Here is a 27977-nt window from a genome sequence, read left to right as displayed (position 1 = left end):
ACCCCCTATGAATTGAAGCGTTTGAAAGCAACACTGTCCAAATTGTAAAAAAAAAAAAGCTGTAAACGACATGGCAGGTAAGTTTTTTAGTTCAGAAACATCATTGTAAATGATAGATTAATAAATGTATATTTTTATTATAAAATATTTTTGTTATTGTACTCTTGTACCAAGCAATATGGTTCTTCCACCTTACAGTAGGCAATGATTTTATTTTGAAAAAAAAAAAATCCCAAAAAACTAACTGTTCTTCGTGGGTTTGTGAGATGTCTGTGGAACAGCTTCCTGTGCACTCCGCGCAATGCTGTGCTCACACGTAAAGTATGAATGCATGTTACCCTGAGTTTTTTTGACTTTGTGTGAAACTAGTTTATTGTAATTAAAGAGCAACTACACCCACTTTTTTCTGCTGAATACATATGTATTTGGTAGTACCATTAATTAATCCTAGTCCATCTTCTATAAAGAGCTGATTCTGCGCTAATCAGAGGGTTCACCAAGCTAAGTGTACGTACAGACACATCATGTGTGTATTCCCGTCTGTTTCTGCATGTGCGCAGACGTGTGTGTACGTCTTATCGCTGTGTGAGTGAGGTAGTGGGAGAGCAGGGTTGTAGGTCTGTGTGAGCTTTATGTCGTGATTGGGTGTGCCTGTGATTGCAGTGACACATCTCAGCTGTGAACACGCTGTGTGTGTATACAGACATCATGTGTGTATTCCCATCTGTCTCGGCGTGCAGCGTTGTCCGGCTGCCTGACTGGGCATGTCTTACTGCTACAGGAGAAACACCCATAATCAAAGCATTTTTTGAATTTCCACCCTAGTGTCAGGTCAGCAGAAAGCAGGGGTTTAGTTACTCTTAAATGTTATTTTCACTGTACTGTTTGTACCAATGCCAGAGGTCTCCAGGAAGTATGAATTAAGCCAAAAATTACACTGTCAAGGAAAGTAAATATGAGACACTTAAAAACTAGCACTCCTTGGAAAGTGCAGGAACTCACCTATTTTTTTTTTCTTATCTGTCAATAAATTATGGAAAAATAATTATTTATTGGAGCAACTTTTCATGACCTAATGCTTTTTGTTTTTTGATTAACAATGTTTGTTATATTTTGTATATGACCATTTCCCTCAAATTCAATCTAAAAAAAAGAAAGTCAAAAGACACTTTTTGTAAAGAATAAAACATATGATGCACTTGTGTTAGACACACATTACCCTGTTGAGGGTCCTTACAAAAGTTGTAATGAATAAAATAAATGATTTGTTCAACAGAAATGAAAGATCCCAGCATTTGATTGCAATTGAATGATACTTTTGTGGACAAAGACCCTGCACACCCAAACATGTTCTTGGTATGCAGTTCAGTACCTCAGTTGGCCTACAGGATGCATTGACACGGGCTAAACTGGCAGCATGCAGGAAGCCGCTGTAGTGCAGGCGGGTGCAGATGAGGTCTGCCGCGCTGTTAGAAGGAGTGCACACAAGCAGCCGACTACTAGGCAAAAAATGGTATACCTGGAGGAGGAAGCAGATCAGCAGAAATTCAACTTTAAAACTTTGAAAAGTCAAACTTCAGGGTGGTAGCACCTAACCAGTTGGTGCAAGCATTTACCTGCAGTATGGTTTCTATCAGGGTGATGGTTTTTCCTGTTCCTGGAGGTCCAAAAAGCACATAGGGCATTGGGCGACACTCTCCCTCAAGGATCTTTTTTACAGCCTCTTTCTGATCAGGATTCAGGTCCATGTTAAAGAATTGCCCTTCTCTTGGGGCCACTTTGGTTGCGAGTTTTCCATCTGGAAGTAGTTGACAACATAAGCCTGACAAAAAGGTAAAAAGTTTGTGGAAAACCATGAAGGGTACCTCGTGTCTGTGTCGACTTTGATGTCATGTCGATGAAGCCAGTCGGTGTGTCTTGATGTTCTGCAGTCGGAGTCTGAGGTTTAAATATGTTAATATTTGTTGAAAACAATGTTCCATTTGAGTATTATTCTTATTTTCCAAATTTTACCTCATTCTCTCTCATATTTCTGTGGCCCTGGTCACCAATCCATTTCCCAGCCCATTGAGGAGTCTGAAGTTTCACTCTGGCAGGAAACAGAACTAAGGAAAAAAAAGTAGAAAAGTCAGAGAATGAAGAATAAAACATGTTAACGTTTCAGTCTTCAAAGTTTTTTTTTAAGTTTTAAAAAGAAATTTGTGCAGCATTAAACCTTAACATGTGCACTTTAATAATAAAATAATAACTAAAACTTCAAACGTTTTGTACAAAGACAATAAGTTAATATTTATAAAGTATGAGGCTGGGATGGGGGTGGTCACAGTAATTCACAGGGCAGTGGTGGAAAACGGTTAAGTGGACTTGTAATCCGAGGGTCATAGTTCCAATCCAACATGGTTCGTCACTGTGGGATGTTGAGCAAGTCCCCTAACCTTAACTGCTTGTGTTGTGATGACCAAAAAGACAAACAAAACAAAAGCCACCACTAAAACAACGCAATTCAGCTACAAATGTCCTTTGCAGGGCTCTACACAAACTTTTCCAATGGTGGCACTGGTGCGGCCAACTGAGAAAGAACAGGAAGCGTCTTTATGCTTTGGTGTCAATATTAAGTGGCTGAAATAACAGGTCATTTCTTTTATATAATTTTAAAAGAAGAGGTAACAACATTTTTTAAATAACAGCAACGCATAACAACAGGTTACATATAGTCTGTTTTTTTATTTTGCAGAAATGCTGTACTTGAATTAAATCAACAGCAGCATAACTTAGCATCTGCATTGCTTCAAACCATGGAATTCAATTCAGAGGGGCCAGTTCTTATAATGATGTCTCCTAACCCTCTTCCCTGGGACAGGGGTCTGCAACCTTTACTCTCAAAGGAACCATTTTGCCTCATCCAATCTGGATTAAAGTCCTCCTGGAGCCAGAAAAATACCTTCTCAATGAAGACAATACAGTGTATTAAATTCTATCCAGTTAAAATTATATAGAATAATGTTTGATTCAATTTGACTTCATTTTATTGATCATGCAAATGGCAACTTAAAAACAGTTTAAACCTTTATTGTATATAATAATAATAGTGTATTTGTTGGTTTAGTTAACTTAACAGGGATTTAAAACTTAAGGTTAGCCACAGGTGGAGAGAAAGTTGATGGTCTGTAGATGTTGCAGGAGATGAAGTAGGAAGGTGGCAGTCATTGCACAATGTGATTTTTAGGTTGACAAATTGTTATATCTTGATTTTATTTGTCATTAATCATTAATAGTCTTTGTAAAAAATTACCCCATCCCTCCAGGTCCGATAAACGCGCCCCAAATGCGCTCCGTCACTATGCTCGGTGAGCCCGGCGCGCTCTACCCTGCTTCCTTCGCTTGTCGTGCTCCCCATGCGCTCTGTTGCTCCGCGTACCCTGACGCCTGTCCCCAGTGAATGCGCCATGCATCAACAGCAGCTTCAACAGCAAAAGCAGCTGTTTCAGCTGCTTTAAACATTTAGTGAAGCTGCTACTTTGCTTTATTGTCATCCCATGTAGAGATTACAGTTGTAGTCCATTCAAGGTGATAGTCCGCTGTTTTGTCCAAAACGCTTTGTCGCGTTGTGTCACAAACCCAGTGTTGCAAGATTCGTGGTTTGTGTTTGGGCTGTTCTAAGATGTGATTGGGCTGGAAATTGTCCATCTGATCTGGCAACACTGATTCCCGATTTCATGTGTGACGTCACAAATGTAGAAAATTTTAAATGGAGCAATTTTCTCTGTTATAAGACTTAGACCACAAACAAACGACTGGATGGTTTTATTTTACATTTTGTGACAAAAAAAATACAATAGATTAAAAAAAAAAAAAAAAAACGCTCTTCCATATCAACCACGGGCCGGATGTGATGTACAATCGGGCCGGGTCCGGACTGCGGGCCAAAACAACGGCATCCCTGCTTTAAGAGCAGCGTCCGCCGGATAGTCGAAGCTTGGATCCAGGAGGAGCAATGTGGTTTTCGCCACAGTCGCGGAACTGTGGACCAGCTCTACACTCTTAGCAGGGTCCTTGAGGCCTCATTGGCAGTTTGCCAAATCAGTCCACATGTTTTGTGGACTTGGATAAGTCATTTTACAGTGTCCCTCTGGGATTCCTGTGTAAGGTTCTCTGGGAGCATGGGGTTTCGTACTAATAAGGGCTGTCCGTTTCCTGTATTACCAGTGTCAGAGCTTGGTCCGCAATTCCGGTAGTAAGTCAGATATGTTTCCAGTGAGGGTTGGACAGTTGTTTGCCACTCAAATATGTAATGATAGATAATTTTCCTAAAATAAAAAGCTCCAACTATGTAATTTGTTTAATTGGGTTCTCTATCTAATTTAATGACTTCACAAATCTGATGACTTTTAGGACATATTTGTATATATTTACATATTTTCAAGCACTGCTGTACATGAAGTGTAGAGCTAAAGCTACGGGCGACCGTGGCTCAGATGGTGGAGGGTCGTCTTCTGATCGAGAGGTTGGGGGTTCGATCCCAGTACCTGACTATGTGTCGAAGTGTCCTTGGGGAAGACACTGAACCCTAAGTTGCTCCCAGTGGTCGACTAGCGCCTTGCATGGCAGTCCTGTCCCATTGGTGTGTGAATGTGAGAGTGATTAGGTGAATGAGCTGATATGTAAAGCGCTTTGGGACTGCTTCAGTGTGGTTATAAGGCGCTATATAAATCTAGTCCATTTACCATTTAAATGTCTGTCAGAATATATGAGAGAAATGTCCTGAACAGTTATAAAGTGAGTTTTACTTGAACAGTCTAAATTCCAACAGGAAACTTACCATTTCCAAAGTGTTTGGCTTGTTCCAGAGCATTGTGACATCTTCTCATGGTCAATCTGATAAAGAAGACAGTAAACAGTTGAAACTTTAAGTAACCGTCACCTTGGCCTGACCTTTCCCCTCACCTGTTGTATTTGAACTCTACGTCAAGTAGTTCTCCATGGTAGCTGCGCTGAAAGTCTGAGTTAACCCTCAGACTCACCTCCTGATCATTGATCTGTCATGAAATCCTTGTTAAAAATGATGCATGTCTGAAAAGACAGATTGGTAAACATACCTCTGTGACATAGCTCATGTACTCCATCACCATGCTGTCACTCTGTCGCTTCAGTAGGATCTTGTCACCTGCAAGGAGAGTCTTTGTCAAACCTGATGTGGACTCTCACAGGACACTGAGATCTCAAAGTGGGAAGCAGACCTTTTTTCAGTTAGTCACAGGTGTTTGGGTAAGTAAAACAATAATAATTAGGAACAGCAATGTCAGCCACCCACCTGCCCCATCATGAAACACAGACTGTTGTGTAACTGCACAGCGGATCATACTTAATTTGGAGCATGTTGACCAGCTCACTTGAAAGTTTAAATTCCTGAACATGATGACAGCATTGATGAGTAGCTGCACATAGCATGTTCTAGCATTTAATAATTGTGTTCTTTAATCCATCCACCTTTTATTTAAAAATCCAAATTCCACAAGGGTTATGAGAGCTAATACTGTAGGTTTTGTTTTTAAAGCTGCTTTGATTGTGCATCGCAAAATGTTTATTTTCTCGTGGGATTTATGCTGCTCATTGAGGATTTTGTTTGGAAGCTAGCTTTTGTGTTAGATCAGACTGAATTAGCTGAAGATATGTTTTTGATTCTTATATAGTTATATGCATTTCTTTTGTAATACGATTACTGTTGAATTTACTGATGTAACATAAATAAAGATAATGGTGATACGTCTGTTTGGTTACTTTAGTTAATGATACCAACACATGAATCTTGTTTAAAATTATGAACTAGCCACAAAGTGAGGAAAAAGGAATTAGAATCGAAAAACGAATTAATCGTGATGTTCCGTATATCAGTGGTTCCCAAACGGTGTGAGGCAAGTCCAGGTGTGCAGTGGGATTTTGTGACAACTATACATTATTATTTAGGGGCCTATAAATGCCATGTTAACGAAATCGCGGACGGAATCAACCAATGAAAACTAAATCCTATGTTGAACACGGAAATGAACAGAATCGGCACGAAAGGCCGTCACCGTGAGGCAAGGAACATTTTTTATAGCAAAATGTTTCCGGAGAACACTCATTAGGTGCACCACCCTTCCCCCTCCGATCCTTGCCTCATTAAACTCCCCCTAAATCACCCCAAACACCATCTAAACTGCCAAAAAAAAACTACGCAAATCATCACTGACTCCTAAATACAGAGCCACCAGTGTCCGTTTAACTTTGGTATGCCTGTGAAACTCTGTACGTTTCTTGCCAAGCGCTGCAGGGCTTCATAAAAACATGATCAGCTTCACCTGTTGTTTAAACAACATCTCATCTGTGCTACAGAAGATCTGTAGGAAAAGTTGCATGTTGTTGTGAACGAGACCATATATGCCAGGGTTTGTAGAGTCTGAAACATTGTAGGTTAATGATAACTTATACTACATAATACCATTCTATAACACACTACACTGATGATGCAACATTATGTTGGTCTGTAAATTAAAATAACTGGCTTGAATAAATTTGCTCTCACATCATGGCTGTATCAAATGCCTTGAAATAGGCCTCCGTCTCTTTAAAGGTGCAGTCTGCAACTCTTATATAAAAGTGACTTTGTCATATTTGCTAAAGCAGTCACTATGTAAGGACAGCTTTAAATCAAACTAGTAGTTTGTGTGAAAAAAAAAAAAAACAGGCTCATTGAGTCCCCCCTGCTGCTCCAGCAGCCTTTGGCAGATTGCCAGTATGCACCGCGACCAAGCAAAAAGAATCAATCGGAGCCATGATTGTGTTTGATGGACAGCAGTTGCTCAAAGTCCCCGCCCCTTTCCCGGTGCTAGAACAGTCTTTTTTACAGTGTATGGTCTGGAGGAGTAGAAGATGGAATTGGTGACTTTTCTGCTTGACAGGTAATTACTGCTGCTTGATTTACATTATGTTTGATTTGTAATTGTTACACTAGAACTCTGTGGTGCATGTGTTGTTCATGTCCGCGCAGCAGCCTCCATGTGAGCTGCTGTAAGTGACACTGTGTTGTTGCTGCTGAGGTGTGTGCACATTGAGAAAAAGAGAGAAGCGCTGCAGTAATATGCTTTTAACAGAGCATGTTGTATTACTGTGATGTTGCTGTCGAACTAATGTTAGCGTGTTAGCTCCTCTGAGGGAAGGACTTTGAAAAGTTTGGAGGCAGGGCAAGAGAACAGCGGGGAGGGAGGGGGAGAGAGGGGTCTGAGAGTTGCGGACTGCACCTTTGAGAAGTTCATACCCGTTCCGACACGCCCCTTCAGCATGCTGTCTGTGGCGTCATCACAACACTACTGCATCTCCTCCACATGCAATGAAACTACTATCGATCTTCGGTGCATTTCAATTTGACTGTTGGAAGGAGCTACACTTTTTCACTTTGTGAACAATGGCCATGCAGGATATTGTGCATCCGTACAAATTTGATCCTGCGTCTGACCCAAAAAGTGACTGAAGACAAACCTGAAAGAGTTCAGAGGCTCTCACAAGACGTGTCTGCATGGTAATATTCAACCTTCTTATCATAAATAAATTATACGTAATTTTGAAGCAACATTTTGCAATTCAGTAATCTATAATGAAATTATGTTGCAATGAAATCATAAATATAACATAAAATGCAAAACATTTTTTAACATAAAGGGAAACAGCTAAAAGTTTGATTAATAATTTATTTTATGTTAAAAGCAACATAAATAGTTAAAGTCCAACCATTTTTGACAAACAGCCTCATTTTTTGGAAGACTAAAAAGAGGGCAGATGTCTTGGCATCCAAAGACAAATTTTTTCCATTACGGCATTTTGTAATTTTGAAAAGTGTCTTGAGTATGATGAGCTCAGGAGACGTGCAGTTCCACCAGGTGTTAGCTAATTGCTGTAGTGTTGTTGACTCAGGCGAATCTACACCTAAAATGGCTGCTGTCAGAGTTTTTAAAGATTACTCAAACATACATGAATGAGCCAAGGCAACACTCCAGGCATGTTTTTAATGAGGGAATGACATAGTAACATGATAAAAAATCTCAAAAAAGTTGATTTTACATAATACCCCCCCTTTAAATTAAGTTGATCAAAACTTAATCAATAAACCCTATCAGATTCAGTAAACTATTGATCCATAAGGAGAACTTGCTATTGGGTGATTAATGCTGCTCTCATACATCTTTGTATGACATAAATAATTAAAAAAAAGCAGTCAAAATAATCCATGTCACAACAACTTACAGTAAATCTACCTTTTATTTGTATCTTGCTTTATTTTTTACATACATTTTTGTTTAATTATGGGTTTTTTTATTTATTAGTATTTTTGTTTCCTCACAGGAGTTAAAAACTATTTTAAAAAAAAAATTATTAATATTTCTTTCTTTATATGTATTTTTTTTATTGAGTCAAACAAGTTTTATCACATTTTCTGGACAAAATCCATTTTTTTTCACATATACAAACAATTAAACCCCTCACTCCCACTATACCCCTCCCCTGGCACACATCCCCTTAAAAAAAAAAAAAAAAAAGAAAAAAGACAATACAAGAATAACAACAAAAAGTAAGGAAAACAATTTTTCAAGATAGGTTCTCAGTCAATATCAAGATGACATTCTGTGCTCTTGACATATGAAAAAAAGGTTTTAAGTTTTTGCAAAAGACCTCTCAGATCCAGACATGGTTAACCTGATTTTTTCCAGTTTAAGGAAATAAAAACCTCTTTAATCCCATATACAGGTGGGTCTGGAGATTTCCCTCCCAGCAGAATCAGCCTCCTGGCCAGCAGGGACAAGAACACTATCAGGTCCTTCTGGTTTGAGGAAAGAAAGTGTAGGCGGCAACACTGAGTAAAACTGTGTTTAGCACAAATAGATGAGTTGTAAACCCTCTGCAAAATTCCCTCCCAAGCGTCATCTGAAATATTCTGCCCAAATCAGTCCCCCAAATAGTTTTAAGAATATTTAAAGAAAAGTTTGAGCAGAGTTTATAAATATTAGAATAAATGACAGATATTTTTTGAATAAGCGGAAGTGGAGAATAAAAAAGGTGAGTACAGTAAGAATTTCAATGTAAACGGAAGTGCAGAATTTGCTTCGATCGCCAGCTATAGTGGAGGGCTCTCAATACTCTCAAAACAAAGCCAGTAGTTTAGTTGCAATATATACAGGAAGCGTGGAAGAACATTCATTTTGATAGTTAATTCGAGCAGCAACGGTAAGTCGACGTAAGGACCATCTTTCAATGTCTAACTTGATTTGTTTAAGCAGGGCGACAAAGTTCCACTTGCAAAGGTTGACCAATGTGTCAGCTGCGTACATTTCCACATAAACAAAGCCTGATTTTGATATCTTGAATGGAATTTTTTTAGTCGATAATTTCACTTTTATCCAAGTTTAATTTATATCCCGAAATCGCACTAAAAGTTTCTAGGACTGAAAGGGCTTCAGGAATGGAGTGAGATAAGTTGGACAGAAACAGCAAAAGGTCATCTGCATAAAGGTCAACCCACCCCATTTCTTGTTATACCATTGAGATCAGGGTGACACTTTAGAGCAGCTGACAAAGGCTCCATAGCAAGGGCAAACAGAAGAGGACTTAATGCACAACCTTGTCTGGTGGAGCTTAACAGCCAGAAGTATTCTGAGTTTGTATTATTTGTTCTAACAGAGGCTTGTGGAGACAAGTACAATAACTTAACCCAAGAAACAAATTTCACTCAAAATCAAATTTTTGCAAAACAAAATACAAGTAGTCCCACTCCACTCTATCAAAAGCCTTCTCAGCATCAAGTGCCAATAAGGCTTCAGGAAGAGTTTTTGAAGGAGGGTTATACATCACATATATAAAGTAAAATAGGGTTAAAAATGGAGTGTCTGTTGTGAATGAATCCAGTTTGGTCTCGTCAGAAATCTGATGGTAGGACACCCTCTAAAAAAAATAGCTAGAAATTTAGAGAGCAATTTAAAGTCCAAATTTAGCAAGCTGATGGGACGATAGGAGCTGCATTGTAATGGATCATTGCCTCTCCTCAAATACATGCCTGATTTAAAGTTTGAGGGAGCTCACAAAAAACAGAAGCCTTAAGCGTTAAGATGATGTAGATAATGTAGGACCTTACTTCGTTTGATTGGATTGTTCAAGCCTTTGCAATTAAAACTAACAAACTTAAAATCTCCATCCAAATTAGGCGGTGTACTATTGGGCTGGGCCAATAGAAATTTAAAATAAAAATATTTGAAAAAATAAGTCATAACCATATGTGAATAAAAAACAAAAACAAAAAAAACATGTCATCCCCCCCATAAAAAAACAAAAACAAACAATCCCTCTAGGTCCCCCTCCCCCTCCTCTCCTAGCAGAAGCATCCTAAAAAAGGTGCGCGCTATCTTACCCCTTAACAAACCAAAACCTGTTTGTGCTTGTAACTTAACCGTAGTCTTACATGGTTTTTCGGGAATGTAAAAAACGAACTGTGCCACAATATCAATTAAAAAATTGTAATATTACACATTCTCTGCATAATAAAATAGTGTCATCATTCAAAAACAGTGCTACACTCCCGGGATCCCACAATACAGTCCTTAACCAGGCAGGAATACCTTATAGATAAAATCTGAAAACAGTGAACAAAGTTGGAAAAAATAGAAACGGTGCATGATAACATTTAACAGGAGTATGTAACCTCAAAACAGCAGCTTCACTGCGCTCCCTGATGTCAATCTCAGTCCTCATCTGGATCCTGGGTCTTCCTCAGCCTTTTAGTCACGAATTCCAACGCCTGGTCCGGGTTGACAAATCTCTGGGTTGAGCTGATGGGTAGGGTGATATGTAGTGCGCCGGGTACCGGAGGCTGAATTTCAAGTTAGCACAAGCATGCAGCTCCCTCTTTACCTTGATGAAAGTCGCCCTCTGCTTGGCCACAGTAAAGGTGAAATCCTGGAAGATATAAACTTTTTTCCCATTGTGAATCAGAGGTGAAGTTTCCCCAGCACGACGCAGGATGAAGTGGTTTGACCTGGAGATTGTTGATTCTGATGACCACTGGTCGTCCCCCTGCGGCCTGGCCAGCAGCAGGCGGTGGACTCTGTCCAACTCAGGCTCGGCTTCGATACTCAACAAGTCTTTCAACAATTTAGCCACAAATTCTGTGGGATTAGGACCCTCAGTTCCTTCAGGCAGCCCACAAGCCAAATATTGTTGCGCCTGGAACGTGCCTTTAAGTCCTCGCATTTCTTACCCAGGGACTCCACTGCAGCCGATAGCCTAGCCACATTTGCTTGTGGGCCCGTTAGCTGAGCCTCGTGATTATTAGCCGAACGCTCCAGGTCTGAAAAAGTCTCTTTCTGGAAGTCAACTTTCTCTTATAGCGGTTTCAGGGCACATGAAACTTCAATCTTAACAGACTCGGCTATTGTCGACTCAATCTTAGTGATGATTTCCATCCAGAGATTGTCCATCATGTCTTTAATGCAGCGTAGCTTAAAATCGTGAGTATCTGGCTGTGCCAGAGACCCAGCCCCCGAGGCTTGCAGTGGCCTACCATGGACGGCTTTAGTTGGTTAATTTCTCGGCCAAAGACTCACCATTCCTTTACTTAAGGCTCCAAAGAACCAGCACTGCACAGCACGGAATGAGTCTTACCAGTGGACAGTTTTAAAACATTGAATAAATATGTTAAGTATCACATTCCCGCAGAGCTACCCCTACATATATCCTACATAGTCTGCATCCCTAAATATTTCTAAAAAAAAAAACAGAATTTTACAAAATCAATGTAAAATTAATTAATTTAATTTGGGAAAAAATAAAATGGATTTTATAGGGCCCTAATTATTGCAATATACAACTACACAGAAATTATTTTTAAATTTACTACTTTGTATACACCAATTTCATAATACATTTTTTTTTTTTAAATATTTCGTTAATAAATATTTCATGAGTAATATAGTTGTCTTTCACATTTTATTTGTCATTAGTAAATAAATATGCACATTTCCAGATATTGTACATGATATGAGAGATAACACGTTATAAAGGTTATTTTGCACTGGTGTGCCTTCAGATTATTACTTCTCCTTTAATGTGCCTTGGGCACAAACAGTTTGGAGACCACTGCTTTAGATTGCACAGCCCTAATATAAGGGGCTACTTGAATCACCATATTGGTGTCATTTTATGCACCAAAGGCTTGCATTTAACATTCATAGAGTGATTGAAAGGAGAAATCAAAATATCAAGATATATACCGTACATCAAGATTTATCCTAAAAATATTGATACTTGTTTTAAGCCATATCGTGCAGGCCTACTTCATATCATGATATAGTTGTCTTATTTACTTACTTAACTTTAAATTAAAACAAAATCTGTTGGCATATTTACATACAATATTATTAAAAATAATTGTGTTTGATACTCAAAATCTAAAAATGAAGCCAATTTTATATACCATAAATTCTGGGCTATAAAGCGTACCGCTGTATTGGACATTTCAATAATTTAGCAATTTTCCTTGAAAACTCCATACAAATGCCATATCGTCACATAGGCTGCACTCTATTGGCTGATGAGGATGCCCTTCAGACGACTCAGCCAATTAGAACGTGCAGGTAGGTGGGATGCTGTACTCCCGTTAGCCTACTCTGATGATTTTCAACTGATAAGTTTCATTCTCCACATGAAGTCACCTCCTCACTGCCAGAAGTCTACATATCAGTCAATTTATAGCTTTTTATTGTCACTTTTTACTGGAACCAGACTGATACACTGCTTTGTCTATTCTTCTTACCTTGCACAACTCGTAACGGAGCGATCACGCTAACCCCCAATTTCCACCACAACCGTACGTGCTCCGAACCTGCAATGCAGCTGATAAGTTTCCATTCAAGTCATGGTGTCAATTTAGACGGCATTCGAATCTGCACCAGCAAAGCACAGGACCGTAACTGCTGCAGCAAATATGAAGACCTTCTATTTCTGCTGGAGCTGTGCTGCAGCAATTTAACAAAAATAAATCTGTGAGGCAGGAAATGGTGAAACGACACAGAATAAAATATTTGGATTATTTTTAAAATAAATACTTCATGTTCAAGGTGGATCATAATTAAATTTATTGACAGAAATTACCCCTGACAGAGGAAAACACCAACCTTCCGGGGCCTCCAGCAGGCCTATTCCGGACTCTATCCGAAAACTGTGAAAATTGTCTTTCGGCTCCAATTCGGACCAAGCACATATTTGGACTAGGGGGGACCAGACCGTTTCGTTGATACCATGATGAGCACTAGGGCTGGGTAGGCAGGGTTTTGCAAATCAAGACCACCAATGTCGCCACCAATGACAATTTCATGTGTTTCTGGCTGGCAAGTGTTAATCTAACAAAATATCAAGACCGTAAAACACTATTGAAGAAACTTAAACAATTATTCAATATCGGCCTCCATACTCTCCCAACAAGTAATATCTTGTGACACGGCAGCGCATTAGTTGTTTGTGTTGGAAACACAAACACGAAAAAAATGACAACAACAACAACTCAGAGCAGCCAGTTCAGTGAGGCACATCCACAAAGCCAAACCTTCCTTTTGTACCATTCACTGTGGAAAGCACAAACAATTTTCTGACCTTTCCTTTGCTGAAGGTCAGGTAGCTCAGGTGTTGGCATCCCATCTTTTAAAAGCTATTGTTATTCTTCAAAAGAAAGTGTCTTTATTGTCTCAAGCGTTGTCATCCTGCCTGTAGTGTTATACTGCCAACTAGCTAGAAAACGTAGCAACAGTCAAGTCGTATCAACAAGCAAATCGTTTTATCTCTCTCTCTACAGCTGCATCACTCTTTAGGGGATCAAAATTATGTTGGGGGCCCAATGCTCAAAAGAGCTGGCGAGAACCCTGTATATGGGTGTGTTTTTTAAAGTGTTTTTTAATTATAGATGTTGTCTCTGGAAATCAAAAATTGGTCACCATAATACTTATTTTTCAAGAATGATGGTGCATATAAATGCCAAATCAGTTGGGAACAACTGCTTGAGTTCAAGGCTTACCGATGTTCAGACTGGGTCTTCCTTCAGCCAACCCGTGGACTTCCAGGTACAGATATGTGGCACCTTTTCTGAGAAGTGCGCCGCTGATAGAAAACTCTCTCAGCTCTCTCTCGGCACTCAGTTCTTCAAGCCATAGGAGGGTGGAAAACCGTGAATGCATGTTGGATGCTGACAAAACCTTTAAATCATAAATATAAAACAAAAAATAACATTGTACTTTAGACTCAGACCATTGCATTGTCACATCTGATCCAGTTAGTTTCATGTTAAACCTCAAACTTATTCGTGCGGACTGCGCGGACTGCCCACAGTCCTCAGAGCTTATATATTCGAGCGCTACGCCGCATAGTAGTTTCAAGTAAAATCCTACACAATATGCTTGGTGTTTTCGAAAAGGTATGGTTTACTAACACTGCTGTGCATACAACTGGTGTCCGCTCATTTGATAAATACCGTTTTTTTGGACCTACGCACATTCTATATTTTTACGAACAAATTTTAAACCTTTTTCAAGCATGGCGGATATATGATACATCAGGTTTCAGCTGCACAGATTAAGTTCAAGATTTAAAACGGCAGCAACCAGAGCATTATAGTGAGTGTCAGTCCAGAAACAGCTCTGACCAGTTGTGTAATTTACGCAGCGATGGCGTGGGGTTCCCGCTCATGCGCGTGACAAAGCGCTACACAGTAGCTCTTCTTCAAGTGCTCCAGACTGCCTTGTTTGTTACTAAAGTAACTCAAAATCAATAGGTGCCTGTTTTCAAAGGCCAAGTATGAGCAATCCAACCGGGACTGATAATGTAGCCTACATTATATTAGGAAAAACTGACATTACATTCAAGTAAGAGCACTTTTATTTTTATTTATTGTGTTGGCTTCACAATGAAATTCAGAGTCAAGATTAAAATGTAAAACCTCACATATTTGGGATAATGCACAGTTTACTCCTGGCAGGGCAGATGGTGGTTTTCAGGTTTGGGCCGACAAGGGGGTGCAAAAAATTTGAGACTTATATGTTCAGGGCACTTTACTAACATTTAATGTCCTTTGTTTGAAATATTCAATTCCAAAAAAATACTTTTTTAAATACAATTGAAACATTTCATCTCATCAAAGCAGCCGCCGCTGTCCTGCCTTGAGGGCATTGTGTTAAAACACAAATGGCAAATCTCTACACTATATACAGCACTTGTCTGGCACAATAAGGAATCTAGTCCTGTTAGAAGGAGGGCATGGAATTTAGACATTAAGGAAACAATTGAAGAAGCTGAGAGGGCGGCAGCTTGTTTTTAAGCTCAATCACAAACCATTAATACTCAAATAAAACTGCTACAACATAAGTGGTTAATGAGGACATAAATAAGCCCGGCAAAACTCAGTAAATGGTCCCCTGGCATTCAAGATACGTGTGTGTAGTGTTTGACTGAAGAAGGTACTTAAATTCATTGTATATGTGAATATCCTAAGCTGGTAACTTTTTGGAATAAGGTTGTCCGCCCTCTAAGTAAAATCAAAGGTATTCAGGTACCCTGCATGTTACATTAGAAAAGCGAACATATGTCATTAGGGGTAAAGTGCAAGAATTTGAAGAGGTGTGGGCACCAAGCAACAATAAATTATATTTATCTGTATGGCTTTTGAGTGTGACAATTGTTGTTTTGTTTTTAATTATTTTTAATTTATTTATTTTCTACTTATTTTGTAATTATTTACTATTATTGTCTTCATTTTTTTTTTTACTTTACTTTTTGTATGTGTGTGTATGCAGCGAGGTCTGCTTGCATCTCATTGTGCAACTAGTATGGTATGTGTCGATGTGTTTTGTACGTCCTTATTGAAAATCAATAAAAAACAATTTTTAAATTTTTTTTTTAAACCTTTATTTGTCCCCAAGGGGCAATTAGTTTTACTGCAGTAGCAGGACAAAAAGTAAACAACAAAGACGACAACAAGGTTGAAATAAAAACCTGGGGGGTATTTCTTCAAACCCAGGTTTAACCAGAGAGTCCGGCTCAGTTAAACCGGGTTCTAACTGGAACGGCCTTTTCATAAAAGAGAAAACACCTTAGTTGCCATAGCAACAGTCTGTGGTCAACCTTGCTCTGGACCACGTTTAAGCAGCAGGCTTGGCTTGCCTGCTGCAGACGCACTCAGATGAAAGCACGTCATGATTTAAAAACATCTAATTTTGTAGTGCTTTAAAGCACTCAAAGATCTACAAAAAGGAAAAGGAGTCAAAAAGACTTCTGTTCTATATTTTCGCAACAGCTACGGCTTTAACATGGTATTTTAAAAGGAAATTAAACAAACTATCATAGCAAATGTTTAAATATGATTTTAAATAGATACTAATAATGATAGAATCATCTTTTTAAGCATTTAACTCACTCGGTGCCAGTCATTTCAAATCCAAAGGCGTTTTTTCACGGGGATTACTAGAAAACACCCTGGCGGAGGTTCCTCATCAATATCTAAGCTGTGGGGTGTTGTAGTGACCAACTGTGCCCTGAAGATGGCAGCAGTGCACCTTTAGATGAGAGATTAGCCACTGATGCTACCCAGCAAAGGAGGAAGAAGCAGAAACAGGTCAGATTATGGCGCTCACAGCTCCACATACCAACACAGAACATGTATGGTCATGAGTAGATTATTGATAATGTTGTGATGGTGAGATAAAACCATCAACTAACCGGGCCAAACGGGTCATCACTGCGTGTTGGGAGGGGGGGTCAAAATACCCCCAGCCTGTGAGCCAGATAGCAAAGTAATAGGTGACACGTAGGAGGTAGCCGCACACCTTTGGTTGAGAGATGCTACGTACGAGAGTTGACGTTCTCAACAGTGCACACTCAATCAGAGCATGTGTGGAACTCTTGATAGTGTGGCAATGGTGAGATAAAACGATATAAAAAAAAAACGGGGAACGCAGTGACACTGTCACTGACAGGGTTTTTTAAGAAAAAGGCCGTTTTCTCAGCTTTTTGCTCTGAAACTGAAGATTTGTGTAAAACTTGCTCTATTCAACGGCCAATTACAAAAGAACAAAACGAGCCAGAAAGATTTTTTTTTGTGATGAAAGTAGAGGCTTCAATCTTGCAGAATGATCAATAACAGCTGGCACAGAGGGGGGAGAGAAAATCTAAAAATGGCTGGCATTGAATGAGTTAATGTGTACAGTATTTAATAATGAGATGATTACAGTCCATGTGTTTAAACAATCAGTAATAATTCTATATAAGGATAAGGTACGTATACATCGCCTCCTGTTTACCGCACAGTATATATCCATTCATTGAGGGTCCAGAGATTGAGCTCTGAATACAGACAGGGAGAGGCTGTTCAGGGACTGGGCACAGGGCAGAGCTCCCCAATGCCAAAATCCATGAATACTTGCTTTTGCTTGAGGTGCGCTGTGCACACCTCCCATGCACTCTGCAACTGCGCTCGGAGCGTCTGCGGTGTTAAACGTGACATTAAACAGCGTCACACAGCACAGCTGCTCCCTCTGTTCATTTGAATTTAATGTTTAATGCTGAGCTCAAAAAACTATTCATTAAACACTAGGGATGTAACGATTCACTCAACTCCCGATACGATTCGATTCACGATACTGGGTTCACGATACGATTTTCTCACGATTTATTTTACAAAATGGGAATGTTGACAAACGACTGAAAAATATTTTTATTTTTTTGGGGAAAATACTGTACTATTTTCCTTTTATTTTTCATTGTCAAAAGAATCCCTTGATAAACTATTCAAAATGATGCAATTTAACTAAAAATAAATCTTGAATGAAATAAATAAAGGAATAATACAAATGAAGAAGCCTATTAATTTAAATTCTGGTTCTATAATAAACAATTCAAAACTGCGTAATAGTTCTTTTTCTTTTAAAAGTGCAACTGAAAATGTATTTTGTGCCTTAACAATTAGACTTTAAAAAAAAAAACAGTCATTTTACTGTATTTACGTCAGATATTTGTTGTGACCAGCAGAGGGCGCTGGTAACCCAGTGGTCGGTTGGCATGCAGTTATTCCACCAGTGAAGAAGAGAAGCTATGCTAGCAGACAGAGTTAATAGAAAAACCTGACTTTTACAGATATTCACGTAATATTACAGATATTCTTTCGGTGCTAAAGGAGTAAAGAATCATTTATGAGCATGTTTAACAGTAAATGGCGGCCAGAAAGAAAATAGTAGCAGATTCCGCCCGTCACGTCCGCTTCTGGAAGGATTAATATATAGCGCCCTCTGCTGTTTAAAAAAAGTACTGCGATTCATTTTTCAGAGCATCGATGTGAACCGTGGTACCTATGAATCGATTTTTAACTGCCTTACAATTAATCGTTACATCCCTATTAAACACTCAAGTCTCATTAATGAAATGTTATTTAAAGGGGCAGTGTTATGAAATAAATCACATTATAATGGTTTTGCCACAGTGATATACATTCATTTAGCCTCATTCAAAGGGTCAAAGTTGAAAAAGTTCTGTTCCCTCAATCCCTGGTTATTCCATATTTTTTAAAGCGAGCTCCAAACGTGTGAGTTGGATTTTTCTCACATTGTGACGTCACATCACGGTAAGAACTCCTGACAATCCTGGCTCCTCCTACCCTACATAAGAATGTGAGCTCCTCCCTCTCCAATGTCCTCAGGTAAAACAAACACTGTGGTTAAATAAGGAATATATGTTATACTTTGTCATATGTGAAGCTACATACACAAAATATGTTCTCTGCATTTAATCCCTCCCTGAGGAGCAGTTCCACATTTAATAACCGTTCTTATCACCTTTGACATGATCTGACATGTTTGTGACCCAATGCGACGCAGCGATTGGACACAACAGTGGATGTTTTAAATGGACTAGTTCTGTGGTCAGATGTGTTGATGACAATAAAGCAACATAGAAGCTCTGGTGAGTGTTTGAAACATCTGAAACAGCTGATTGACTCCACTGCTAATGTGATAAACACTCCATGAAGCAGCGTTTTTATGGTGCCCACAATCACAACAGTCTCTTTAATAGCATGTGTTTTTCTGTAATGTGCAGTTTTTGGCTGTAAACAATACAAAGAGTGTGTGGAACGCAAAAGAAAATCGCTATAGTGATCAGCTGTGGCATGAAGTCAGCGTCTTCAATGCATACACTCATGTATATGCATTGAAGGCCCCAAAACAGCCTGTTTTTAGAAGCGTCATGAAATTGGCTTTTCAGGGGACTAAAACTCTGGAAAACAGGTGAGTTTGGGAAATAAACCTGAAATACTATGTTGCTGGGGTTCTGAGAACAAATGAAGATGGGTGAAAAATAACAAAACGGGACCTTTAATTATGAGTTACTGCAGTTTTTTTCTTAAACGCTGACAGGTGTTAAAAAAACATCAAATTAATTAGTGCGTGGTGAAATGCTTTAGTTCTCTATGATACATTCATGAAATAACGCCAATTTTAACCATTTACTACGTAAAATTTTTTATTACTTTAAAAATGTTCAAACCACAGAAACTTTGTTTGTCAAATACGGTGCACAGTTCAGCTTTTAAGTACACAACATGCATCACCAGATGTGTGTGCCTGTTATGTGCTGTAGTCAGTGACAGACAGTCACTTCCACTCTTGTTACAACCCCGGCCGATGGCCCGCCCCCAGGAGCCATATACCCCACTGTGATAGGTGGATTTGTTCAGCTCCAGCTGATTAAATTAAATTTGTCGTTCACATAAAACATAAAAACATTAAACTTTGATATCAAGGTGGGGGCCACAAAATATTTGCAGGTTTGAGACTCCTGCTATAAATAATCAGGAAAAGTTAAAAATGCTGATGTAAAGGACTAGCTAGACAATCAGTCTTCGTGTTTACATGGAAATAGTAATTCCCGAATTGAAGTTTACATGGAAAACAGGTTTATTCGGCTTGATTTAACTCCGCTTTCAGTCTGGGGGTTGGGAAGGGTCTTGACTAAACGGGGTGAATGGGAACGTGTCTAACGTCTATCGGGGAAAAAAAAACACAACACACCTTTTATTGTCGACTGTAACACAGAAGACCACATGAGAACTGTTTTCACCTTTATTTTGATTGTAGTTTTGAAGCAGGAACTAATCACCAGTAAATAAAGCCCACCAAAACTCTGTAAAATAATAACCAAGAATAAATAGTTGCTCTCTGGTAAAGATAAAAGCTCCAACAACTAGTACAATGATTAACTTGGTAATATTACAGCCTGTGCAGCAGTACGAGGACGCATTTACTCCGGGTCTTAGTATCACCCGTCCAATGAAGCCGTTCCGTTTGCTGATCTCCGTGTGTGTAATAAGTCCATGCTTCTGTGTGAATCCGTCATCCACTCTTTTCATTATATCCATGTCTTTTAAGGCTCTTATTAAATAGTGTCTGCTCTAGTCCGGGCCGTCCCCATCTTGGATTATGTCGTCACCAGCGCGTCATCGCCGCAAGACGAGCAAGCACAGAGCGACTGGAATTGACTTTTAAACAAATGTTTAAAAGAAAGAATTCAGATTTAAATGCAATTCGGAATTAAATTAGCATTAGGAATTGAGTGTTTACAAGGTCAGGTTAAAGAATAATTAACTTTTATTCTGCTTTAAAGAGGAATTAAAGCTCCCATGTAAACGTGGCCAGTGATCAACCGCCAAACCGGTCATGCTAGAGCAGAACGTTCTGTACGGTGTCTCCAGACTCTGTCACATCTGTGACGTGCTCAGGATGAATCTACTCTAATTTGTGATGGTCAAAGGGTGAGAATGACCCTGCATGATATTGGGCTGTAAGCGCAGGCACCCCTTGAGAATGTTGTGCCCACATACCAAACGCATGGAGTCTGTTTCTGAGAGTTAGAGCTTTGTAGGGCTTTTACACAAAAAAGCAGACAGTATTGCGGCTACATTGTTTTCCTCCTATGGCCCCCCTCCACATCTCCTGGTGTACTGGCCTGTCACCTGGTATCTACTCCATGCTCTTGACGGTATCTTACTACATTTATTGACATTCTCATGAAATTTAATGTGTCACGTTCTCCGGTAAGGTCAGGTTGTCTTGCCACAGAGTATTTTAATGTGCCATCCTGAATGGGCTGCACTATATGAAAAACTTCTGTGGGTTTTAGACACCGCATCATGCTACCTTTAGTGTTGACGGTGCTGACAAAAATGCAAAAATGAACAAAACTCCACCAGAAAGGATGAGGACAGAAAAATGGTCAGCGGTCACCCCTGTAGAACCATTCCTTTATAGGGGTTGACTTGCTAATGTCCTCTTATTTCTACCTGTTGTGTGTTTATGTGCACAACAGCAGGTGAATTTGAATCACAATCAGTGTTTCTTACTAACCGGACAGGTTGATTTTCCATAAGAGTTAAGTTTCCTCATTATTATTTTTTTTTTCAGCAGTGTAATTGTTATAATAAAAATTGCTGCTAGCACTTCCACTGATCCACCCTAAAAACCCAGATTGCTTAATGATCCTAAATTATTGTACTAGCACTTTGATTCAGTCAATTTTAAACCAAAACAAATTATTCAGACACAAGATGCTGAGTTTTTCGTTTCTGAAAGAACAGATTTTTGTAACATCTGACAGTGGCCCATTAGAAGGTATTTTGACATACTTTAAAACATGATAAAAAGGGTAAAGAACATTTTGAAAATAAAAAGTGATAAATATAAATACTGCGGCCATCACTGCCATTTATGATCACTGACTGGGAAACATTAATACAACACGTTTTATGCAATATTCTGATCGTTTGACCAACAACAAGCCAATAAAAAGTAGGTTATAATAAAAGACGGTCATCAAAATTAGGTCATGCTTTTACATCCTATGCATGTATTATAAGTAAATGTTCTCACCTCTCCCAGCTGAGAATGAGTCACTAGCACATCTCTTTTTGCTTCCACACAGTCTCGAAGAATCTGAGGCACTGGGAAGTGGGGAAGAAAGCTTGGTAGACATCGCTTGGAGAGCCTAAAGAACAAAACGTTTTTTCACAGATGAAAGATACTAAATATTATAGGCACGTACTAATGAAATCATTCAAGGATGTAAACAGATGTCCAAATGAAAAATATTCAGGTTATGATATTTATAGCATACAAATGAGAAAGACTGAAGTTAGCAAAGCAACCATTAACCCTGTAGTTTTGTTTAATCTTAAAGAAGTTTTGTCAATGAAACTACAATTTTCTTATGAAGATTTTTAAAAGCTGTAACCTTGGTTGTGGTTGGATATGAATTCATACTACAAATAAAAAAATATTAGAAAGAGTTTCTGATGGTACTGTGACTTTGTACTAGTGGCGGGACACGATTAAAAAGAATGAATCTAATTAGAGATTAAGTAATTATTTAATCTCAATTAATACTTAAACAATATTTGACAGAAGCAGCAATGTTTTCCCAATTTAAATGGATTTGGGCATATGACTGTAACGACGAGGTGACGTTACTTATGGACTGTTACACTTCTGAACTGTTGTAATTTAAAAAAGAGTCAATTGTAATACTGTGACAAACTGCAGTGCTTAATGAAATTAAGAGACACATTTTTGTTGTATTGGTTTAATTAATTTATTGGTCAAATGGTGAAGCACATGGTTCAGGCCACAGGATACAGACTGAATCAATGAAAACAATAAATGAGCTTAAACAACCAAATTGTATATATTATTTTCATCACTGAGTGCGAACATAATGTGCAATATGAAAAAATAATATAATGATTGCATTGTTCACAAAGCACAAACTTAAATTCTTTGGATTCTCTCTTTCCAAGATGGCTGCCACTGCATCTCTCTACAATCCACCAAAAAACATTGGAATCTGAGACATTCACCTTGAAATGCTGCGTACAGTAGCTGATGGTGAGGGAATGCAAATTTCCACTTTTTGGAGTGATATTGCTACAAAATTGGACTTACCTGGGAAACCGTGTGTGAATGATTATAGTTAGCTGCTGTGATAGTAGAGCTGAAACAATTCCTTGAATTACAGGAAATATTTGACGTAAATTCTCTGCCTCAAAGCTTCGTTTAATATACGTGACGTCACAAAAGTCTGTATCATGGCCGCTTTGTACGCGGTCTCTGGTTTCATCCAGACTGAATTAATCAACGCGCATCATTTTCTCATGAACACCGGTGGAGTGCAAAAATGTCTAAAGTGTGGGACCAATTTACACTTCGCAATGCGGACAACGTAGTCCAGTGTAGATGGATCTAGCCTACCATAACAGGACTTTTACAATGCTGCAGCAGCTGAAAAGAAAACATCCTCACGTGAATTCCACTTCTACAAGTGGAGTAGGAGCCCCCACAAGGTAATGCATTTTATCCTGTATTATGAGTTAAAAGTGATGAGGCATATGTAACAAGAGGGAAAATGCGCGACAGTCTCAATCACATAACCTTCCGCGGACACACACGCAGACACATCACCACACATAAGGTATTTACAATAAAAACTATACTAAAATAAAGTAAAATGAAACAAAAACTAAACAATATTTATACAAAAACGACAACAGAAATGCACAAAAATTGAGATTACAGCTGAAAAGGTCTGATTCTTATTTAGAATTGTTTTACTTACAATTATTTTTTATAAAATGTAAACATTGTGTACTTGTTAGGCTTGATATTTTATTTTATATTCATTCTTTGTTCTCAGATGGGTAATTTGCAGAAAGTGCAATCCTTTTTTGTAAAGTTGTATTAAGACAAAAGGCCAAATGACTAACTATTTAAGTTAAAGTTTGTATTCATAATTTTGCATGTTTTACAGTAAGTTGACCTAACTGTATTGTTATTAAATTGTTGGCACTGGCACTTATGACACTAAATGGTTAAATTGCAATAAATGGGCTTAGTTTTGAAGCCAAATGTTGAAGATTTTTTTTTTTGAGAAATAAAAGCCAAATGCTTGATCATTTTACAGCCGCATCATTTTCATTATGCATCATGTGTTTAGGTTGCATAAAAAAAAAAAAAGTATCTGAATAATCGATTGATAAAGTGCTAGATTAATCGATTCCAAAAAATAATCGATAGCTGCAGCCCTAATAATTGGCTACTGCTATAGCTGGCTGCTGTGATAGCTGGCCGCCACGATAGTCGGCTGCGGCGATAGCTGGCAGCAGTGATGGTTAGCTGCAGTTATAGTTGGCTGCTGTTATAGGCAGATGTCACTAAGATGGCCGCATCTAGAGACGGTGAAGACACTGCTCCTCAGTTGCCGTAAGAGAAAAACATTTTACTACTAAACGCCAACAAAGAAATTCCCAAACGACGGGAAGAGATTTGCCACCTTTCTAACAAGCTTAAAAAGAAACTACTCACCAAGTATACGGACACGATCGTACAACAGTCAAAAACGCTGTCGTCCTTTCTCCATAATACTCTATGTGACAATGATAGAGTTCCCTGGGAGAATCCGAGTTCAAGACTGTCCTGATCCACACCACACTCAATTAGGCCGACTGAAACAACCGCCAGGAAAACGCCTCTCTAATCCGCCTTTTCTGAATTACTTCAATGTCAGCTGTTGACAGGATCCCTCGCAATGCTAAAAGGTTGCCAAGCATGGGGGGCCAATAAGAGCTCATTGACCCCGAGAAAGGAGGTGGACTGGCTATCGCCGCTGGTGGTTTAGATGAGGCGTGTACTCTACTTAGACATTGCGCAGTAAAACCTTATGAATGCATGGACGTGAAAATTGAGGCATGAACGTGTGCGGTGCATGAATGGCTGAATGATGACACATTACGTATGCCTGAGAGAACCGCGTTGTGAGTGCGAATGTGCCGTGGATGTGTCATTGAGTGATTGATCGATGAATGGCTGTTTGACTACACATGTTCCTCTGTTTCACCTTCCTTTCCTCCTGGGTTTTGATGCACTAAATCTTCTCCCTGTTTTTGCCAATCATGTAGTGGGGTGTTCAGATTTCACTGCTGCTGGTTAATGGAATTATGATTTTTGGCCTTGACCTTCTAAATGGTTTACCAGGTTTTAAAGGTTATTTTTCTGGGTGTTTAAAAACATCAAACGTTTTTAATATATAATACCACTTTCAGTGGAATGACTGGCTTTGACCTTGACTGACCTTACTGTTCATGTTCAGTCAGGGATTAAAGTGAAAAATAATGATTTGACTGAAAAGAAATTGGCAAGCCCAACCCACATGGTATGCATTATATAGTGATTTAACAGTAGCCCACTACATCCAAAGTGCTTTTCCGACTCAAGCGGCTGCCACATAGGCACCTGCACACACCTATAAAACAGAATGACAATCATCAACAATCATCATAGTTGTATCGTACTAATTGAAATTGGTCTCAAAAAGGCCCTTAAGAATATGGTCAAACCATTTAGGTTTCAATAATTTCAAGAAAGGTTTTACCTAGCTTATTTAAGAAATAATTGTCCACATAGGATTCCAGTGCACATTTTATTTAAACCTCACAAAAACAGACTACAGTAAACATTTTATTTTGGACCCCAAACAGCTGCAAACATGGCAAAACTTCAGAAGTCACTTTTTCTTTTTAGCCACAAAGCCAAATGTCTCAAGCATGTGTAGACAGGTACGACGCATGTGTATTTGACATTGACAATCTAGAAAAAGCACTTCGATCCTCGGCCATGGCAGTAACTAGTTTTACTAGGGGCTGGGCTAGAGTAAACGAAAGATCGTGTTCAGCTATGAAAGCACATATGCTCACTTTTTGGTTGCACACACGATCAGCCATGGAAATGGGGGCCTCGGCTGTTACTGTAACGGCACCAGGCAGAGAGGAGGTATGTTTCAGCGCTCGAACAGCAGCCTTGTGCTTAGCATCTGCAGCATGCCGTGCTAACACTTTCTTGCCATTGCCGCCATACGGGATTTTTTTATGACAAATAACGCACATACACACACCTGACAATGTCATCTTTTTGCACCATGTGCGAAACAGCTTTCCATCATCCCCCGCTTCGTCTAACCAAGCCCATCTCCATTTGTTTTTTATCTTCCCGTCAATTTGACCAGTGTCGGTACCCTCTTCAGCAAACAACGACTCCATGCTGTCATTAGGCTCAGTCAAGTTACCTGGGAAGGTTTTACGAACTAAGCATGCTGAATCCAAACAACAAAGAGAAACGCGCCCCGCAGTAATCTACCGTAAACCATAAGGTAGAATAGCGAAATGTCTACTGCTACACTGAAGATTATACATTCAACTGGTTATACTGCCGCTAGCCTAGGCTAGCTTACTGCAGAACGACAAAATGCCAACATGAAAAGCAGAACATTTTTTAACTTACCTCATAAACTGATCTTTATCCATGGCCCAACCATATCCATACATACTTGCCAACCCTCCCGATTTTCCCGGGAGACTCCCGAATTTCAGTGTACCTCCCGGGGCCACCATTCTCCCGATTTTCTCCCGATTTGACCGTCCTTCACTGAGCGTCGTTTCCGGCCGGACAATAATAACGATTACACCGCATAAGAAGAGGAAGAAGAGTCTTCTTCCTCTTCTTATGCGGTGTAATCGTAGTAATAATATTGTTGTAATAATAATAATGTAACGGACTGGGTCCTATGTTTATGTTGTTCTACTTGTTGTGTATTCAATGATTCACTAATGTTGAGATGTCCCATGGCTTTGAATGCACCATCGTTACGTACAGCTTTCCCTACCCATGAGTATCTTTGTTTACGGGAGTTCTAAGTGGTGATTGGCTGGGAGGCTGGGGAGAGTCGGGGGTGAGTTTGGAGGGAGTAAGACGGTACCTGCGCTCTGTTGTTTGTTGGCGTCGACTACGGCCCACAGTAGTCGGGTTTCATCGTACGTCATTAAAGACTACAAAACTTGGATTACGGCTGGAGGCTCGTCATTACAATAATAATTTTAATTTGACGGAATTCCGTCACCCTGACGGAAAACTTTAATCCCTGTGTTCAGTGTCCATGTTTTTGTTGTTGTATGTGTATACTCGTTGTTGTGTACACTTGTCTATGTCTTCGCCTTAGTTGTTATTGGGTTTTTTTCCAATATACAGGACGCTGGCTGTATATTCAAAGGAGACGAATCAAATCCAACAAAAGAAAAGGGATATTTTAAATGATTCATTTAAGTCTTAATGTTTCCTCTCTTTCTGTTTCTGAGTGTTTCCGAACAGAAAATGCCACCGCCTTTTCGACTCCGATCCTGCCTCCTACAGCCGTCATGCCTGGTCACTGCTTCTTATGATGAAGGATGAGAATTAAAGGGAAGTATTGTCCATAACTATAACTGGGAAGCAAAGGGGAAATAGATTGAAATAGACATGTGACAATATAACATATTGTGGATTTTCTAACATAATATCTATTCCAGAGACTACAGAGACTTCCAATCCAACTGCGAAAGTGGGGACAGATCTTCAAATTTCCAAAAGGAGCATACAGTTGACCCTGGCTTTGACCTTTAGGAGGAGGCGGAGGAGGTTGAGGAGGCTGGAGGGCACAAAAGCAGGCGGGCACAAGAGAGGAAAAAGGAGACACATCCAAAAGGATCAATTAAGTGATTTTCCAATGATATTTATCATATAGTTTTAAGAATCCAAATGTATTCTTATGTAAAAAAGGGAAGGGAGAGGGCCAATGTCCCTCTGATTTTTGATTTGTATTTTATCATAGGGAAATGATATACCTCAAAACCCTCCAACCCTTTTCTTCCCCCACCAGCATTTAATCTCCAAGGCCATAAAACACTTTCACTGGGTCTAGACATTTTTAAGGGTAAAATTAAGTGTTCTCAACATTGGGTTGGTGGCCCAATATGGGTCGCCCGAGATTTAAAGAGGGTTAACTTTAATTCTGTC

The 27977-nt window shown here is 39.2% G+C and overlaps 1 protein-coding gene across 2 annotated transcripts in view; it reads right to left on the bottom strand.

Moving 5' to 3' along the window:
* mov10l1 (Mov10 like RNA helicase 1) overlaps positions 1–27977 on the bottom strand; it is a 73299-nt gene that overhangs the window by 11945 nt on the left and 33377 nt on the right. For both annotated transcript variants that reach the window (XM_028448238.1, XM_028448239.1), the window contains exons 9-17: positions 21975–22089; positions 14087–14264; positions 5097–5164; positions 4945–5036; positions 4820–4875; positions 2014–2105; positions 1866–1938; positions 1617–1798; positions 1373–1519 (exon numbers count right to left, since the gene is read on the bottom strand). In XM_028448238.1, the coding sequence (XP_028304039.1) occupies positions 1373–1519; positions 1617–1798; positions 1866–1938; positions 2014–2105; positions 4820–4875; positions 4945–5036; positions 5097–5164; positions 14087–14264; positions 21975–22089 (1003 nt within the window). The remainder of the gene's footprint in view (positions 1–1372; positions 1520–1616; positions 1799–1865; positions 1939–2013; positions 2106–4819; positions 4876–4944; positions 5037–5096; positions 5165–14086; positions 14265–21974; positions 22090–27977) is intronic.

The sequence above is a fragment of the Gouania willdenowi genome, chromosome 6, assembly GCF_900634775.1.
Source record: "Gouania willdenowi chromosome 6, fGouWil2.1, whole genome shotgun sequence".
In the NCBI taxonomy this organism is placed as follows: Eukaryota; Metazoa; Chordata; class Actinopteri; order Blenniiformes; family Gobiesocidae; genus Gouania; species Gouania willdenowi.
Note: the sequence above shows the minus strand (reverse complement) of the source record. Positions and strands in the feature narration are given on the sequence as shown.